The sequence below is a fragment of the Trichosurus vulpecula genome (assembly GCF_011100635.1).
Source record: "Trichosurus vulpecula isolate mTriVul1 chromosome X unlocalized genomic scaffold, mTriVul1.pri SUPER_X_unloc_1, whole genome shotgun sequence".
Classification (NCBI taxonomy): Eukaryota; Metazoa; Chordata; class Mammalia; order Diprotodontia; family Phalangeridae; genus Trichosurus; species Trichosurus vulpecula.
In genome coordinates this window covers 647,966-666,719 of record NW_023494377.1, presented here as the reverse complement: position 1 = coordinate 666,719, position 18,754 = coordinate 647,966, and the positions used below count along the sequence as shown (strand labels likewise).

General features: G+C 42.6%; 1 protein-coding gene across 1 annotated transcript in view; it reads right to left on the bottom strand.

Annotated features, from left to right (window-relative positions):
- Nucleotides 1-2,291: 2,291 nt before the first annotated feature.
- The window catches only part of TBC1D8B (TBC1 domain family member 8B), a gene marked incomplete in the record, with an annotated part of 97,864 nt that continues 81,401 nt past the window's right edge, over nt 2,292-18,754 (bottom strand). The window contains 4 exon segments of the mRNA XM_036740448.1: nt 2,292-5,434; nt 9,896-9,993; nt 16,194-16,250; nt 17,453-17,536. Coding sequence (XP_036596343.1) covers nt 5,033-5,434; nt 9,896-9,993; nt 16,194-16,250; nt 17,453-17,536 — 641 coding nt within the window.

The window sequence follows — 18,754 nt, the reverse complement described above, 5'->3', positions numbered from 1 at the left end:
TGGGAAGATGATACTTGTAATTCCTAAAACGTCCTCATTAGGGCAGTTAGAAGGAACATACATAGAGGGCACAGGATGGAGGGAAATACATAGTAATCATAACTATGAAAAAAAAATTTACAGCAAGTTTCTCTGATAAAGGCCTCATTTCTCAAATATATAGAGAATTGAGTCAAATTTGTAAAAATAAGAGCCATTCCCCAACTGATAAATGATCAAAGGAGATGAACAGGCAAATCTCAGATGAAGTAATTTAAAGCTATCTACAGCCATATGGAAAATTACTCTCACTCACTATTGAGTAGAGAAATGCAAATTAAAGCAATTCTGAAGTACTACCTCATTAGATTGCCTAATATGACAGAAAAGTAAAATGACAAATGTTGGAGATGTAGGAAAAGTGAGAAACTAATGCATTGCTGGTGGAGTTGTGAACTGATTCAACCATTCTACAGAGCAATTTGGAACTATGACCAATGGGCAAACTTCTAGGAAATGAATGTTAAAAATTGTTCTAACATGTACCTGGGGGAAAAATTTTTTTTTTCAACAAGCAAGCAATATGAAATGAAGATTTATGGTTTCACATAGAATTCTCTTTTTGTGTTCTGCTGTGTATATCAAAATGCTGTTTTTGGTGTTTAAGTTCAGAATTCTACAAAGAAATAAATGGTGTATTTTTCTTTTTTAAAAGAACTCTATGGAACAGTAACAATGAAGATTGAAAGAGCAGGGAAGAAGAAAAGAAAGCAATTAGAATCTAAAGGGGTGCCTTAGATCAGTGCTTCCCAACCCACACTTTAAGAAGTGCTAAAGGGGACATGAGTGGAAAGTTTAAGAAGCCCTGCCTTAAATTGCCTCTTAGACAATTGCAAGATGGCTGAATAAACTGTGGTACATGGATGTAACAGAATGTTACTGCACCATAGGAAATGCTGAAGGAGACAATTTCAGAGAATCCTGGGTAGTACGAACTGAAGCAAGAGTGAAGTGAGCAGAACGAAGAGGACAATTTACATGACGAAAACAACATTACGAAGAAACATAACTTTAAAAGACTTTAGAACTCCAACCAATGAAATGGCAAACCATGATTCTGGAGAACCTAAAAAGGAGGCCAAATAGGTGATAGACTTAAAATGCAGAATGATATATATGTTGCTGGGAAAGGCGATGGGAGTTGGGGATTCAGACTTGAACACCCTGATTGTCTGTGCCTCCTGTTCCAAAGTCTGCAGAAAGATAGATGACAATGCTGGCAGAGAGCACAGAAGGTCACAGGGGAATGGCACCACTAGGATGCCCACTGAACTTGCCACCACAGGGCAGATCCAGAGAACTATTATTTCAGAAACCCTCCAATGTTTAAGGAATAGAAGGATCATTTGAGGAAGAAACAATGCAAATACTGAGTGAAGAAAGAGTCTCATACAACTGGGCTTTGGGACTCAGGTATATAAAGTCTTGTATTTAGGTAAGAAACAAAAAATCCGTGGTGAGAGGACTAGAGGTCCCGAGATCTATGGTTTTGCACTTCTACTATGTGGACTGTTTTGCTTGACTCTACTAATTTGTTATGAGGTTTTTCCTCCTCTAGGTTTTTAGCTGGGAGAGATCCCAAGGCGAGTTAGCAAAACTGAAGGGGAAAAAAAGAGGCATCGAAACATTTAAAATGAATAGAAGGAAATTCAGAAGAAAGCGCAGATAAGCAGGACAGTTTTGAAAGCAATATGAAGAATTAATCTTATGCTTTAAAAAAATGGATATCCTTGATGACAGGGATCTTGTTTTTACTTTTCTGTGTTTCCCTAGTGTTTAGCACACAGCCTTTCGCATAGTAGGTGCTTAATTGAGTCTCGTTGATTTCAGGTTTCTATATATTGTCTTTGGAAGAATGTGACTGATCGATCCATCTCTTTCCTTCTCCCTCTCCAGGTGAGACCCTGAGAAAATTGATGTTAAAAAAACCCAAATGACCTGAATCCTGACTGTAGGATCATGGATTTAGAGCTGGAGGGAGCCTCTAAGGCCCTCTAGTTCAACCCAGTCATTTTAGAGAAGGAAACCAAGGGCCAGGAAGGGGAAGTGACTTGGCTAACATTACACAGGTAATAAGCATCAGAGGTAAGATTCGAACTCAGGTCCTCTAACTCCAGACTCAGCACTCTTTTCACTGTACCTGATTATATATAATGTATACTTAGTGACCACAGGGAAGCCCACCATTTTTTCTGTTTTTAAATTGTCTAAAAGTCAGTGTACATTGAGTGTAATAAAGACAGCTAACAGCATTTTAAATAATATATTTAATAAGGTTTTCTGCATAAGTTTAGTTTTGATGCTCCAAGCTTCCCCTACTGCACTTTGTTCAACATATTTCTCACATAAACTCCAAAAATATATCACTTGCCCCTTAAACTTGCATTTATAATCTCTTCCCTCCCGGAATGTCTTCAAGTATTCAATTCCAAAGAATCTAGGCTAAAAGATAATACACAACAATCTTCCATAAGGCTTATCATTATAACAACTCTGAATAGATGCTCTTTTAGCTTTGGGTCTTTTTTTTTTCGTTTTTGTTTTTGCAAAAACAATTGACAAAAAAAATCATTGAAGATGTATACAGTAGGGTCTGGTATGACATCATAGATACCTACAACACTGTGTGAATCAGACAAGGCCAATTTAACACCCACTGTGCAACCTTTGGTAAGGATTCTGGAAACCTTACTTGTGCAAGAAGGCAAAGCCAATTGTACCCCGATCGCTTGTCTCTAAGCTGCAAAATTGCTTTGGTAAGCTGGTGTTGAGCACGTTTGAAAGGTGGTACCACGGGGAGTTTTCTTCCAAATTAAACTAAGAGGATTTTCAGTAGGCCAGCTACTTATTCTAGAATCCAATAGAGAATAAGTAGATCTGAACGCTATTTATTCAGAAATCAAACCTTCCTGAGAAGGAGTCATTTTACCATTAAAAAAGATTCGAGATTTAGGGCCCCAAGCACCAAGCATTGACTTGACCCACACCAGTACCCTAATTAGAAAGCCATATATAGTGCTATATGGCATAGTGGATCACACACTGGGATAGGGGTCAGGAAGACCTGGATCTGAGTGTCCATGTGACCATGGGAGCAAACCTTTTGAATCTCTATCTTGTCATCTGAAAAATGGGGATAATACCTGCAATACTAACCTCCCAGGGATTTTTCTGAGGCCTAACTAAAAAACATCTACAGAAAGCATTTGGCAAACCTTAAAGCACTATAGAAACATCAGTTGTTATTAGTAGTAATTTTTTTTGTCCTTTGAATGTGTGAAATGACTAAGACCAAAGCTCTTCGAAGAGAAATCATTCTAATGACTGATTATGAAAGAATGAGTCTGGTCAGAGCTGGGAAGCAGGGAAGATAGGATGAGTATAGCTTTGATCTTTCAGATTTCAAAGGGTTTTCGTTCTCCCAACTCAAAGCAGACTAATCTGAGACTGTCTAAGTTCATCTGGTAAAAGTCCAGTGTTTGAAGTGGATGCTGGTAATTCTGCATACAAACTGGCTATTTTATGTGGATTCATTTCGTGGAACTGGTTTTTTTTCTTCTTTATTATAAGGGATGGCTCCCTGTAAGGGGAGAGGGAAGTCATCAGGACATGTAGGGGATGTAAAAACAAAAGGCAGAAAACACAATTTGTGGGGAAAAAAGGACATTCTTCATCTTCATTAGCAGCAGAGATAGAATCCTAGAATCTCAGAACCCAAAGGGCCCATAAAGATCATTTTAGTCCAATTCCTTTACCATATCAAAGAGAAAACAAAGGGAAGATAAAAGACTTGTCCAAGGTCACACAGCTAATGTGATCAGCCTTGGTCTAGACAACAGATGTGGAATATTCTATGTCCCATCAGATACATCTGTCAATAACTTTTGTTCCTCATGTACACAAAAGCAGGAGAAATAAAACTCTTACAAGCTCTCCTTTCTAATCAGCAAAGTGCAAACTCCTCTAAGGGGCTGGACGCGCAGATGGTTCCTGAGACAGCCTCTTCAGCCCTTAGATCAAAGAAACAAGCCTTTTCCTCCTCTCAATTCCATCCTGCTAATGGGAAATTAATGCTGGACTTCAAGATCTGAAACAGACTCTGGGGGGGGGGCATGGGATAAGGACTGCAGCTGTCATTTCTCTGGTATAGGTAACTCCCAAGCAAGAAAAACCCCTCTGCCGATGAAGGTTAGCATCTCCTCTGCATCTCAAAGACTTAGAGCTACCTAGAACACTAAAGGGTTAAGTAACTTGCTTAGGATTACAAAGCCACTATGGGTCAGAGGAAGACTTGAAACCAAGACTTTCTGGCTCCTAGGCCAACTCTGTCCATTACACCACACTGCCATAAGGGAGGAGAAGCAGGCAGGAAGGAATATACCTGGACTGATGTTGGAAGTCCCTCCAGAGCCAATCACTAGAAGATAATATTGGATAAACTAAAAAAAATATAGTCACTCAGTTAAGACTTGGACACAAAAGCCCCAAATGGCAATATTCCTTGGACAATTAAGGCTCAAAGGGCTCTATTCTCTAAAGCACTTTAACATCTACACAAGACTGAGGCACATAGACATATAGAACTGAAAACAAGGGGCTGTCAGTTTGACAAAGCAGCATTACTAGTCCAAACACAACAGCAAACTTGACGATTCCAACACTATTTCATAGGTAACTACTAGTAAGTCATTTTTTTTTAACTGAGTGGTTTGGTGGTGCCCTCTAGGGGTGACATGAACAAGATTTCTTAAGATAGTGCAGATGAAGTAAAATGTTATATAAAAAGTGCTTGTCATTATGAATATTAAAAGTTAAGACTATTATAAAGAAGAATGGAATTGTGCTTTGGGGTACCTTGGTTTCCTTCAAATAGCTCTGTGCCACAGAAAGCTAAATCCCTGAGGTTTGCTCCCAGGGATCACAGGGAATGAGCTAGATGGACCCTGGTAAACTTCAGGCAATCCTTGGTAAAAATGGGTTCCATGCTGGTAAATTACACCCTGGTTCTAGAACTCAGCTGGGAGGCTTTTGCCTCTGCTAACTTGGCTTGGATATCTACTGGTTTTTCAAAAAACCTCACTATGACAGGCTCATTTAACAATGATGCAAGGATCTGCTCAAAAGCAAAAGACCACTGCTGTTCCTCTTTAAGTGGGGAGGGCTCCTTTGCTGCCTCAGTGGTCTGAGAGGTGGTGCTGTCAGCAGGGTCTGCTGTGGTGGTGGAGCCGCAGGCCTTCTCTTTGGCGGGTGACAGCGTGCCATGCAACCTCCTCCCCACTTCTTCCATCCTAAGCAAGAGGTTGGTCACCACTGCAATGGCCTGGTATAACTCTTCCTCTTCAGGATGCCCATGGAACAAATTATAAAAGGTCTTCGAGAGCTGAATAAATTGTACCTAGGAGACACAAAATAGACATGACAACAGAGTATCTCACACTTATTTGGGAAAGTGGATTTATGAGAAATGAACTTTGTAGAACATGGATTTCTACCCAAACATAACTGCTGCTCTAGAGACCTCTCACCCATCATGGCAAAGATGGGGACAAATAACATGAACACTAAACAGACCGTCAGTCCTGAATTAATTGCAACAATCAATCCTGGTTTTGGAGAACAGATGGTGAAACCCATTTCCCTACTCTCGGTAGGGAGGTAAGAGAACACAGAAGTGGACTGCAGTATACACTTATTTAGTTGGTTGGTTTTAATGTCTTTTCTTTATTATAAAGGGGGCCTTGAATTGGGAGGGGGAGTGGTGGTGCACATTGAAAAACGATTACAGCGTCAAAAAAACTTGAGTCACACAAATAAGGCTGGAAAATTTAAGAAAAATCTGTCTACTAAGGGGCAGAAATTTCTATCTCTCAGATACTTTCCTACCACTACCCCATGGCTAGTTGTCAGCTGGTTCTTCTAATCTGGAACGTTTAGGAAATATCAACCATGTCGGGTACTGCTCTAAGCACTGCAGATACAAAGACAAAAATGAAACAGTCTCCACCCACAAGGCGCTAATATTCAGAGGGGAAGGGGAGAAGTACATTAGTCCAACCGATATGCATCAATGGAAGTACCTACTACATACCAGGCACTTTGTGAGACTCCATGGAAGTCATCAGGTAACATCTAGCAACAGGATGAAATTCTTTCTCTGACTTCCCCAAATGCCCAGCACAGACATGCTGGGACCAACCAGCATGTTTAAAAGAAAGAATGACTTTATGAGTTTTTCTGGCAGGGATGAACAACCGCTCTTAAAAAACATTGCGTTTAATCAATTGAGCAATAAAAAGGTCCCTCTAAATGTTCACAACAGCAACTCAGCAGCAACTAACACTTCACCTTTTCCTGAGCCTTCTGATTGTAAATTCAAATAGATGTATACAACAGTTTATAGCCCACGCATAGTTTCTTTGGGCGTGTTCTGCTCTTTTCAGGCCACAATATTTTTGTGCAGACGTTTCCAGATGTCTCTCCCCTCTGTGCATTTGTTATTGTTCATGGTGATATAAGTCTCCATAGCAGTGACATGCCAGAGTTGGCTTGGCCTTTCCCCAGCGGTGGGGTGTTGGGCTTCCTTCCAGTTTCTCCCTATTCCATACAGCTATAAATACCTTGGTGCAAATAAGCACCCTTTTTATGAAGGTTGTGGGTGGAGTGTAATAAAGCTGAGACATTAGGAGATGAGCTACAGGCATTTTTGTATCATTTGTGAATGTTAACTAATGATTCTAATCACAGAGAATTCCTGCAGAAATTTATTTGTCAAAAGGCAACTCATAAAACTACCCTAATAAATTTGGGGTAAAAAAGCGCAACTGCTTCCTTCGGAGTTCCCACTCATCTCTCACTCTGTGTTGTTTCCCATTTTGAAAGTGGCAATGATCACAGAATGCAACAAAGACCCTCCCAAGACTCGTCCAAATATAGAACTACTATCCACTTCTGGTGATTCCTGTGGCTACAAATGGCACTGCCAGAAGGGACCTAGAAAACTTTCCCGAAGATGTGAAGGCCTTGGCCATAGGTGGTATTTTCTGTACCGCTGCTCACTAAAGGCATGGGCAAGAAGGGAAAAAAAAAACATATCTGGGAAGGGAACAGCTGGTTTGGAAGACAGTGTCTTGAGAATGGAACCATGACAACATAGGCATGACAGGCCCCTGGTTAGAAGGATCGGGCTGATAAGAATGTCTTTTCTGCTCTGGGAAAGCTTGTATGAACTGAGGCAGAGTCAAGTGAACAGAAGCAGGACAAGTTACACAATAACACCACCACTAAAAGAAATGGAAAGACTTAAGAACTCTGATCAAGGCCATGATCAACCATGATTCAGGGGCCCAATGAAGAGGCACTTCTTGAGATAGAGAGATAACAGACTTAGGGTACAGAATGAGACATACATTTTTGGCCATGGCCAACGTGGAAATGTGTTTTGCTTCACTGTGCCTATCTGTTACAAGGATTGTGTTTTTTTCTTTTTGTTTGAGGGTGGGGTTGGGAGGAAGGAAAGCACTAGTAATAATACTGTTGTCAAAAAAGAGGGCCACTGAAGCATCTTAAAAATGGACAGAAAAGAGGAGAAAAAAGTTCAGGGGAAGTACAGACAAGCAGAGAAGTTCTGAAAGTAATGTATTACATTTATTACATGCTTTAAAAAAAAGCAAGTTGTATGTGATAGATTCATGGCTTCACATATAATCCTCTTTTTCTGTTCCACTTTGTATATGGAAAATTCATGGGCTTTTTTCGTGTTTATTTAATTCAGAATTTTTTAAAAAGCTTCATAAAAAAAATGGATTTGTCTGGAGTCTTGCAAATCTACTCAAATGGGATTTAAACTACAAAGGAAGGGAGAAGGAGAAGAGTGTCTGCAACCACCCACTAAGCCAAAAATACTGGAGAGTATGCAATCCTTGCGTCCTCAAGAGCCACAGCTCCTGAGGACCCCAGAAAGCAGGTCCTGGGTGACGTCAAATGGAAGCCGATTGGGTTTGTAATCAATAGAGATGGCACAAAAGATGTATCGCCATCTGCTTCGCTGCTGCACAGTAAGGGGCCTTGGGCCTTGCCACCTGCACTGCAGCTGTTCCCTCCTTTGTGTGTTGGCTCCTCCAATTAGGCCGTGAGCTCCTTGGGATCAGAGAGTGTTTTGCATTTCTATTTGTAGCCTCCGCACTTGGCACTGAGTATGTACTGAAATCACTGCTTTTCTCATTGGTTCATTTATGCAAGGTAGGAAAAAGAAAAGTTGGTGAGACATCCAGAAGTTTATAGCAGACAAATCCCAGAAAGGAACAAGTAATTAAACCCAAGGTCCAGATTGCCTTTAGACAAAGGCCTAAGTACAGGCAACAAACAAGAAGAACTCAAGGGGCCTAAACCAAAGAGGCAAATCTGACCTCAGAACCGTCACTGAGACTTGGTGAGATGAAAACCAGGCCTAGACCATGGCTCAGGGAAGGTATGCCTGATACAAAAATTACAGGGTAAGAAAAGGGCCAGTAGCACTGTGGGTACTCTATGTGTATATATGAAACTCCTCTCTCAATAAGAGTGGGCACCTTTTCTGCAACTTAGAGACCTGCCTAGGGCACTGAGAACTTAAGTGACTTGACCAGGGCCATACAGTCAGTGTGTGTCAGAGATGGGATTCAAGTCAGGTCTTCCTGGCTCTAAGGCTAGATTCCTATCCATTACACCACACGGTGCATATCAATCAATCAAAGAGCATTTATTAAGCACTTGCTATGGGCCAGGCACTGTGCTAAGTGCTGGGGATAAAAAGAAAGGCAGTTGCTGCTTTCAAGGAGCTCACATCCTGATGGAGGAGGAGATCAATGTAAATAACTACATACACATGTATCTATACATACACGTACGCATGAAATAAGAAGTTTTATTTTTACATTAATCATTCTGGAGGAGGGATGGAAGTTGCCAAAATGCAAATTTAGGCTCAATGTAAAGAAAACTGTCCTAACAATTAGCACCCTTCAAAAATGGAATGACTGCATTAGGAGCCAGTGGGTTTCCCTTGGCCAGAGGGCTTCTAGCAAAAGCTCGCCATGTCTGTTATAGAAGGAATTGCTTTTCAGGACTAGACAGCCACTGAAGACCCTTCTGATTCTGACATTCTGTGACTCTGGGCCATCAGACACATGGGGTTTGGTTCCTCTCAAAGCACATGGTTCAGGCTTCAAATCACCTGACCTGCAGGAAAGAACTCAAAATTCGACGACCCTCCTTATTTTGGTGAAAGTTGACCTGTACCAATGAAGGGCTGCCAGATTTTAGTTTAGTTTGCAGAAAATGGGAACAGTACTCACGTATATGTAAAGGGGAGGGAAGGGTTCAGAATCATATCTAGCCTGACAGTCATCAATACAATAGGACCAGAATTAAACAACATGAGCCTGACACAGCTGAAAACACAAGAAGGCACTGGGACATCTATGCCTAAGACCTGACACGTTACGACCATCACCTCACAAATCACTGAGAAATACTATCTGAAAGTTAATATGACCAACTTGTAATTGAGTCTAATACTTGGAAAGGTGGCAACCAAACCAGGTATGTTATAAATGACACCCGAGGGGCACACCGAGGGTCTCTGAATTAGCCCTAGCAACAGTTCGATTTTGCTCAATCCAGTAATCTAGAAGAAAACTCCATTTCTAGACGCAGCTGAGTGCCTAGAGACAAAATCATTGGCAAAACTCATCGGCTCCCACTCCAGCCTCATTTGGTGTTTGTGGAAACATAATATGCAGCATGTTATATAAGTTTGTAATTCAGGCTAACACCCACCCACACTCAAATGAAAATAAGGGTTTTGAAACTACTCTACCTGATTCATTCTGGGTAAATCCTTAATGTTTTCTTCTTTTTTGAGAAACTCATCTTGCCACTGCTTTAAATACTCTTGAACATCGAGTTTCTCCTTGCCTGAATGAGAACAGAAACACTTCATTAGCAATAACCCACCACTACATATTTGCCCAAGTAAGAAAATGAGTTGCTGTTGCTACTACAACAGTTTAAAATCAATTATCGCTGAACCAGGTCATTGAGTTTTCATTCTTCTTTAGAATTTGAAAAGCATACTGTCAATATCTTCAACCAAGTCACTGACAAAGAGCTTGACCAAAATAGGGCCAAAGACCGGTGGCACTCCACTAGAGACCTTACTCCAAGCCAATATTCATTCGCTAAGTCACCCTCTTTGTGTCTGTTCAATGACTTTCTAAAGCCACCTAACATTTAGGCCATATTTCTCTATCTTGTCTACCAGGACGCGAGTAAAACCATCCAAATTGTCAAATGATGTGTTGAAATTCAGGCACACTGTATCTACAGCATTCTCCTGATCTATCAGGCTGGAAATCTTACCAAAGAGAGAAATTGGATTCTTGGTGAGCCTATGCTGGCTCACAGGAAACACTACTTTGATTTCAGAGTTGGCAAAGCTTCTTAATACTCAGTTCTAGAGCTTGGCATGGGATGAAAGTCAAGTTTGCAGAATTTCCCTTCTTCCCCTTTTTAAGAATTGGGGTGAGAATCCCGTGTTCTTCAGAAAACCACAAAGATGATCGATAATGGTTTGGGAAGCCTATATGCCTGCTCCTTCAGCACTTAGGGGTGTAATTTTTCTAGGCCAGGGGGCTGGCCTCAATGATACTTGCTAGGCACCAGCCCTGATTTCCTCAACCCTTTCTAGCTTGTAGATCAGTCTCCTTGACAAGAGGACTTGAAAGCAAAGAGCAGCTGATAGCTCTGCTTTCTCTTCACTGTCCATCATCCCCTCTACTTTCAGGAGTGGACCTCCTCCTTCCTTGTCCTTCCTTCTGTAAAGGAGACTGGCCAAGGAGGGCTCAGTCCTGGGAGAATGTGCATTTGGTAAGCTGGCTTCGGGAAGTTCCTGATCAAGTGGAATGGAAGGGCCTGGTGTTTCATTTGGGAACATAAGTGGTCATTCTGCGACTGTTTCCAATTCACTAACCATGTGGTGAAGTAACAGTTATTTGGTTGGCTTCTGAGACAGAACTGAACATGCATTTAAAACCAGCCAAAGCAAACTCTCTCTTCCTTTTCCTGCCTGGCTTCATTCTAGTAAGGAGGCAAGAATTGTTGTAAGCCTCCAGGTAGGATGATGGGAGAGAGGGAGAGAAAAGGAGAGAGAGGAGAGGAGAGGAGGGGATGGGGGGGGTGGAGGGGAAGGGAGGAAGAGAGGAGAGGAGATAGGTGAGCAATGTCTTATCTCCCCACTCAGGTCAACATGAAGTCATGGGCACATAGCCTGGCTACTGCTTCTGTCCCCAACATTTTTCTTTTTAGGATACAACCCTATGAGCTTCAAAGGGTCAGAAGAGGGAGCTGTAAGAGGGACAGGGACAGGAATCCTTCTGGAGTTTTCAGACAGCCACACCTGGTAGGCAAAGCCCTGAGCAGCTTATGACAGCCAGCCCCAGCAATGACTTGAACGCAGCAGCTAAGAAATTGTTTTCTAGATCAACTTTGTTGACTATGGTGCATTTGGAAACTACCTTGGTGAGGAAAATGCTTCATAGAAAACACTTTAAGTTTGAGCCTTCTCTACTCAGGGACGAGTAGAGGGGAGAATGTGGTCCCCCTAGTTGGGAAGGGGGATGTTTTGTACTTCTGGTATTTGCTATATCTCATTAAATATCTCTTTGTAAAAGCTAATTTATATTAACCAGTTACGTGATACTGGGCCACTAATCGCTGGGATCAATCAATGATAGGAGAGATACTAAATGTAATATACTGGAATGAGGGCTCAAGCCAATAGCATTTGAAGAACCCTACTAACCTTATGGGGGTTTCCCTAGAAACCTGAGAGGGAGGTAGCTAGCAATCTTGCTCTGGGGGAACAGACATGAGTGGGAGTGAGAGTTGTGATAAAGCCCTCCAGAGCTCATAAAAGTTACTCATCTTTCCTAGAATATAATGAAGCCTAAAACCCCCCAAAACAGAAGGCCTGTTTTGGCTGGCCCTGGCATGGTTTAAAACCTTTAGCTTATTCTTCCTAACAGGCCTAGCCATTCTCTTGCAGTCACAGGTTTTTAACTGCTGCTTCCATCTTTCATGTCTGTACCTTTTGAATCTAAGGTTAGAAGAGAGGGCCCTGTGACATGACTTCAGTCAAGCATCATGTTTATAATATCATATCTCTCAGGTTTGGACAGCCACATTTTCTTTTGTTGAGACTCTCTTTCCTTGGGCATCTTCCCTGGTAGAGACTGTCCGATGGTATCTTAGAGATCTTTTCTCTGAATTTTAAAACAATTGCCTTACTCTTGGCTACTAAGCTGATTTCCCTCATTTCACTGAAGTCAATAAACAGTTATTAATATCGACTACATGCAAAAAATTCTGCTGGGTGATGTCGATATCAAGACAAAAACAGCCTTCCCTCAAGGAGCTTATATTCTCCTGGGGGATAAGAGATGTTCTGAAGTAAGCACATGGTAGGACCACGGTACATGAAGGCAATGGAAGATCATCATATAATACAAAATGACAAGACTGAATATTGTAGAGAAACACGGGAGAACTCATTTGAACTGAGAGAGTGAAGGGAACAGAGCCAGATGAACAAAATGAGGACAGCAACAACAACACTGATGAAAAGATCAGTAAAAAGAGCTAACCTGAATAACTAAAAAACCAATCATAATTCTAGGGAACAGATAATGAAATATACCTTCCTCCTCTCAGCAGAGAGGTGGAGGAATACTAGGGCAGAGTGCTGTACACAGCTGAGGCATCAAACACGCAACCCACAGGTCACACAATTCTATATGTATTGCTGATATAATTGGAAATATTCAGCAAAATAAATAAAAAGACAATAAAACATAGATAATATTACATTTTAAACTAAGTCAATCTGCCACCTGCAGGGATCTTTATGTACGGATTAGTGGCTCTCATTTCTATTTGGGTGGGACATCCCCTGGGCTAGAACATCAGATGAGTTCACAATATTGGGTGTTTTTCCTTAAATATTTTTCTTCATTACAAGGGAGGGTTTGATCCTGTGGGAGGCTGGGGGAGCCATTTCCACAAATGTCTGTGGTGTAAAAACAAACAGTAACCAGACTGCAAGGGATTGGGAAATGAGTAGGAGGAGAAATGAAGAAAAGGAGTATGAGGAGATTTTACTAGAAGTTTGGTTGTGAAAGGTAATCACAGCATAGGAGAAAACTTACTATTTTAACTACTATTCCCAACTAGGAGCTAGCTAGGCATGCATGGCTACCTAGGAAGGCAGGCTGGGGTGGGGCAGGGTGGAAGGATCACCATCCTTTTCTACCCACCTGACACTCTCCTCTATCATCACTATCCCTGTCAGCACCTTGTGATCCTGGGCAACCATCTTTTCCTCTTCGTGGTGACAGTTGGTGAGGCCCTATTCCAGGCTTGGGTTGGCAAAGGCCCAAGACCCTCCCTCCCCCAAGGCATGAAGGTAGTTTGAGTGGAAAACCTGACCCGGGAAGAGTACAAGTGGTCTTATTCCTGCTGTTTGTGTGTGTACTGTGAGGACCAGATGTAGATTCTCCCCAACCCTAGTGTCTGTACACAACCCCAGGCATCTAGCTCTTCCTGCTGCCCTTAGGGAAGTCTGTCCACCAGGAGAAAGGGCCTGCACCCATGGGGAAGGCACTCTTGGACAAATCATGTTAAATAGAGGAGCCCAAAGCATTGGCTGTCCTATCCTTCCCTTCCATTTCATCCCCTCGAGCCTCAGTCATTCTGCTCTTGCCACTTTTGACAGTCTCTAAATACAGCCATACCTGGACAAAGTTCCATTTGCCCTAGCCTACGTATGGTTCTGGGTGGGAACCAGGGAGGGCCTGAGCATAAGGAGCTTGTATTTTATCTGAGAAGCAGTGGGGAACCTTTGAGCAGGTGATGACATGCGCAGAGCTTCATCTTAGGAAGGTTCTTTTGGCCACTGTGGATGGAATGGAGGGAGGAAGGCTGGAAATGGGGGGATCAGTTGGGAGACTCTTACAATAGTTGGGGTGACCTGAGAGCCTGAACTAGGCTGGTATTCATGTGATCTGAGAAATGCTGCAACCTGACTACAGAAGAGGGATGGACAATGCTGGGGACCAAACTTGGGTGACCAGGGAGTGGTAGTGTCGTCAATGGAAATGAGGCAGTCAGTGAAAGGAGCAGGTTTAGTGAGGGAAGTTCCTACATTCCATTTTGCTCAGACTGAGCTTGAGATGCTTACAGGAAAACATCCAGGAGGAAATATCCAGCAGTTAATTGATTAGATGAGGCTGGAGTTTCGAAGTCAAGAATTTAGAAGTTAGGGTTGAGTATCTAATCTCTGGAGTCATCTGCAGAAAAAAGCCACTTTGAACTTATGTGAGTTACTCGGATCACCAAGGGAGCGTGAAGACAGAAGAGAAAAGAGCTCCAGACAAAGGCCTGAGGTGGGCGGTGGATGATGAAGCAGCAAAGGGGACTATGAGGAGCACATGAATGAGGAGGCAAAAGTATCACCGAATCCAAGTTGTTCTTTAAAGGTACAGAAAAGCCTCCAGACTCAGCTAGTTGAGCAGACTCAGGCTTGGCCACCCATTGTTGCTGCTTCCCACTGGCCTAGGTACAGGAGTTAGTCCTCCCTTGGGCTTTTGACCACTAGGCCAGCACTGCCAACACAGAGGCAAGGAAGCTGTGCTCAGCTGAATCGGTGACGCGTCCTTCAGTTTTCTTTTCATGTTATGGCTACATAAACCCTTTTTCTGTTGTTATTGTTGTTAACTGTTAGATAGTTTATGAGTCTCATTTTATTCCAATTCTAAACATAAAGCACCGCACTGGCCTGAGTCAGTCTTGGCTATAACACTGAGGGAGAAGAGAGTGTCTGGTGAAGGGGACGATCAACAGTAACCAAACTTAAAAAGAAGTCAAGGAAGAGAAAGGCTGGTGTTGAAGAGATCATTGGTAACCTTGGGGAGGATAGTTTCAGTTGAGGGGTGGGACTGGAAGTCAAATGATTGCAAAGGGGTTGAGAAGTGAGTGGGCAGTGAGGAAGGAGCAGTGAGTACAGACGATTCTAGGAGCTGGAGCAATGAGGCAGAAAAAGAAAGAGCATGAGGGGCATAGCAAGGGCAGGTGAAGGTGCGGTCCCCTGTTGCCTCCCTCTGGAGCCCTGCCTCTATTTCTATTGAGACCAACTTTGGGGTACGGGAGAGAAAAAACTGACATTTTCAGTGATATGGTTGTCTGGACATGCCAGCTTCCTGACGAGCTGTTTCATGCACAATTTCTCCGGATGTTCTCAATACACAAACATTACAGCAGCCTGGAAGGCTTTACCAAACACAATGCAATGCATTTGTTTTTAAAATAGATTGATTAGGATATTACCGGTGTGAACTTAATAATACATATTCAGAATCTTTTAAGCAAATGAGTAAGAAGCCCAAGATGCATTTCAGAAATTTGTATAGCTCTCACCACTTTATTATTATTACTTGGCCAGAAAACACTCAGAATTTGCATTTTAAATTAACGTGGGTCTTTTGACTACCATGTATTTTACTTCCACCAAGAAACTCTAATATTTAAGTGAAGCAGTAAAATAAATTGCTAAAGCAAAATATATACAAGAAGTTCTAGAATTTAAGGACTGTCTGAAAACAAATGAGCAGCACTGACTTGTTTTGTGCATGTCCATGAAATACCGAAAGTGCAAGAAGATGACCTCTAGCTTGTTGAGGAGGTCCCCTAGGGAGAAATTTTGGGATCCTAGATCTAGAGGTATGAGACCACAGAGGCTAGCTAGTCCAATTCCATTGTTCAGTGGTTGAGAAAATGGAAGCCTAGGAAGGGGAAGTGCTTTGTCCCAGGTCGCCTAGGCAGGAAGTATCAGAGGCAGGATCTGACCCTCGATCCCAGGCCTCCCTTATCAGTATTCCTTCCACTGTATCAGAGAAGTCTTGCAGGAAGAGATAACATAGAGGGGCTACACTCTGTACCAACTGATTGAGTCCCTACGTTGACTAGTAACGGATGCATCAGAAGAGGTAGTAATGGTTATTGCTGCTGCGATTTTGAGGACACAGCACCATAATCAAGTGAACTCCCAAAGCCTCATTTGTTACCTTTCTCTGGGCTGCCTTTCGATGATCCTACTTCCTGTCCATGTGCAGATAAGGAAACTAGAGGAAGAGAACACATAACATTCTTCAAACTCCTTGGTTTAACCAAATCCTTTTGGAAGGAACCCTAGCTCTGTCACATGCAAAGCAATCAGCATGGCTCACTTTCTTCCATGGGGGTCCAATTCTGGCTGAAATGGCCTGATACTGTGACAGAAAAACCATGCAAGAACTTTGGCATACTACAGTAATGTCACTGGCTAACTGGGCCTACTGCCCCATCTGACTGGGTGCCTGGATTTGGGGAGAATAAATCAAAGGAAAAGGCAAAAGGTTTCTATCAGGGGGTTAATTAAAAATAAAGCAAAAAGCCCAGATTTTATGGGGACTCCTGGGGCCACTACATATACAGTCCATTCTCATCTACCATTTTATTTTGGACCAGACTTGGGATCTCATTGGTGTAGTAGGAACTCACTGGTGTCAGTGCAGATGGGGTACCTGCTCTTAGAATTTCCTGAGAAGCGAGGTGAATTTCCCAGGGTCACAGAGCCAGGATGTGGCTGAGGACAGACTAGAACCTGGGTCTTCCAGGCTTCAAGGACAGCTCTTCAAGGACACTCCCACTATGCTGCCTTTTCAACCAATACAATGAAAATTCAGATTCACAATGACCCATCTGAGACACACAAATATGAGATGGTGAGCTCCTTGAGGGCAGGGAGACTGTCCTTTTACTTTTCCTTCTACCCCTAGCCCTTAGTACAGCGCCTGGCATACAGTAGGTGCTTAATAAATGTTTGTTGACTAACTGATCCTCGATCATCCCATGTACTAGATACAGTATACTAAAGTTGAGAAAGGCAATGGATGCATTTTTAAATAATTTTTAAAAAATTAACAAAAATATGCCTTTTCTCTGTTGCCCCCCCTTTGGTCACTGAAAAATAAAGAAAAACAAAACCCTTATAACAAATATGTATAGTCAAGCAAAACAAATTACAAATACATTTTTATGAAAAACATTTTGTGCCTAATTTTCCAGATAAGTTGTTTTACTGGACAAAGCCTTGTATCTCAGGAAATCAGTCAAAGATTTAGTGAGTACCCAGGTGCCTAGAACCATGGGCTATGGATGAAGTGGAAAACGCCTGATAACAAAGGCTGCCTTGTTTCCTCATGGGCAGAGCACTGGAGCTGAGAGGGCCTCTGAGACTGACTGACCACCATTAGCGGGACTAAACTTTGGAATGCCCATTTACCGTGGAACTGGCTGAAGCGGAGAAGTTCATCCTTCGAAAGTTGATCTCCTTTTGAAGGGCTCACGGATTCCACTTCAGTAAAAGCTAGAAAGAGACAACCCAAGTCATATGGGATTCGTGTTGAAAAGCAGAATCAGAAGGTCAGGAGTATGGGATGAGAGAGCTAGTGCACTATATCTCGGGGCAAATAAAGGCTCCCAGCTCTAGAGCTGGAAGGAAGGACCTCCTCTAATGGAGGAAACTCAGGCTCACAGAGGGGAAATCACAGAGGATTCTAGGTGGACCTAGAACTGAAAAAGGTCCTCATAGGTTGACCAGCCCAACCCCCTCCTTTTACAGAGGTGAATGGAGCCCAGGGAGGGGAAATCACCCATAGGACCTGAGCTCAATGTACACGTGGAAGGGACCTCGTAAGGATGAGTTTAATCCCCTCTGTTTTACACAGGATTAATCAGAGATCCAGAGATGTGAAGTGATTTGTCCATGTTTACTCACATAATCCTTGATCTAGAACTGGGTGGAACCTTGGGAGATCAGGTCACTTGCCCAAGGTCACAAACACTTGTCTCTGCCAAGGTAGTGGCAGAGCTAGTTCACTTTAAAAGGAAAAAAGAGATACCGCAAGAAGATACAGAAATGCCCAAATGCCAGTGGGAAGCAGGCTACATGCAGTCCCACAAAGCCCCAGAGCAAAGCAGGGACTGTCTTTGCAAGTGCCAATGAAATGGCACCAGCTGAAGTACGTGACAGATGCAGCATTTCAATGGAGGTCTCTGAAAACACTATCTTAGACTAAGTCACTCACGAAGTCTCCCTCAATAACTAAACTGAGGAATACAACATTGGCCTAATGTTGAAAAAGAAAAGCATTTATTAGCTGGCACAGTGGAAAGAGGAGCGTCTCTGGAGTCACAGGTGGTGGTTGTTGTTCAGTTGTTTTCAGTTATGTCCAACTCTCTGTGACCCCATTTGGGGTTTTCTTGGCAGAGATACTGGGAGTGGTTTGCTATTTCCTTCTCCAGATCATTTTCCAGATGAGGAAACTGAGGCAAACAGGGTTAAGTGATTCGCCCAAGGCCACACAGCTAGTGTCTGAGGCCAGATTTGAACTCAGGAAGACAAATTTTCCTGACTCCAGGCTGGGTGCTCTATCCACTGCAGCACTATGTAGCTGCCTAGGGTCAGAGGATCTGGGTTCAAATTCTATCTCTAATACTTATTTATATAGCTGGGTAACCTTGGGTAAGTCTCTTCCCCTCCCTGGGCCTCAGTGCACTCCTCCCTAAAATGAGAGGGTTTCTC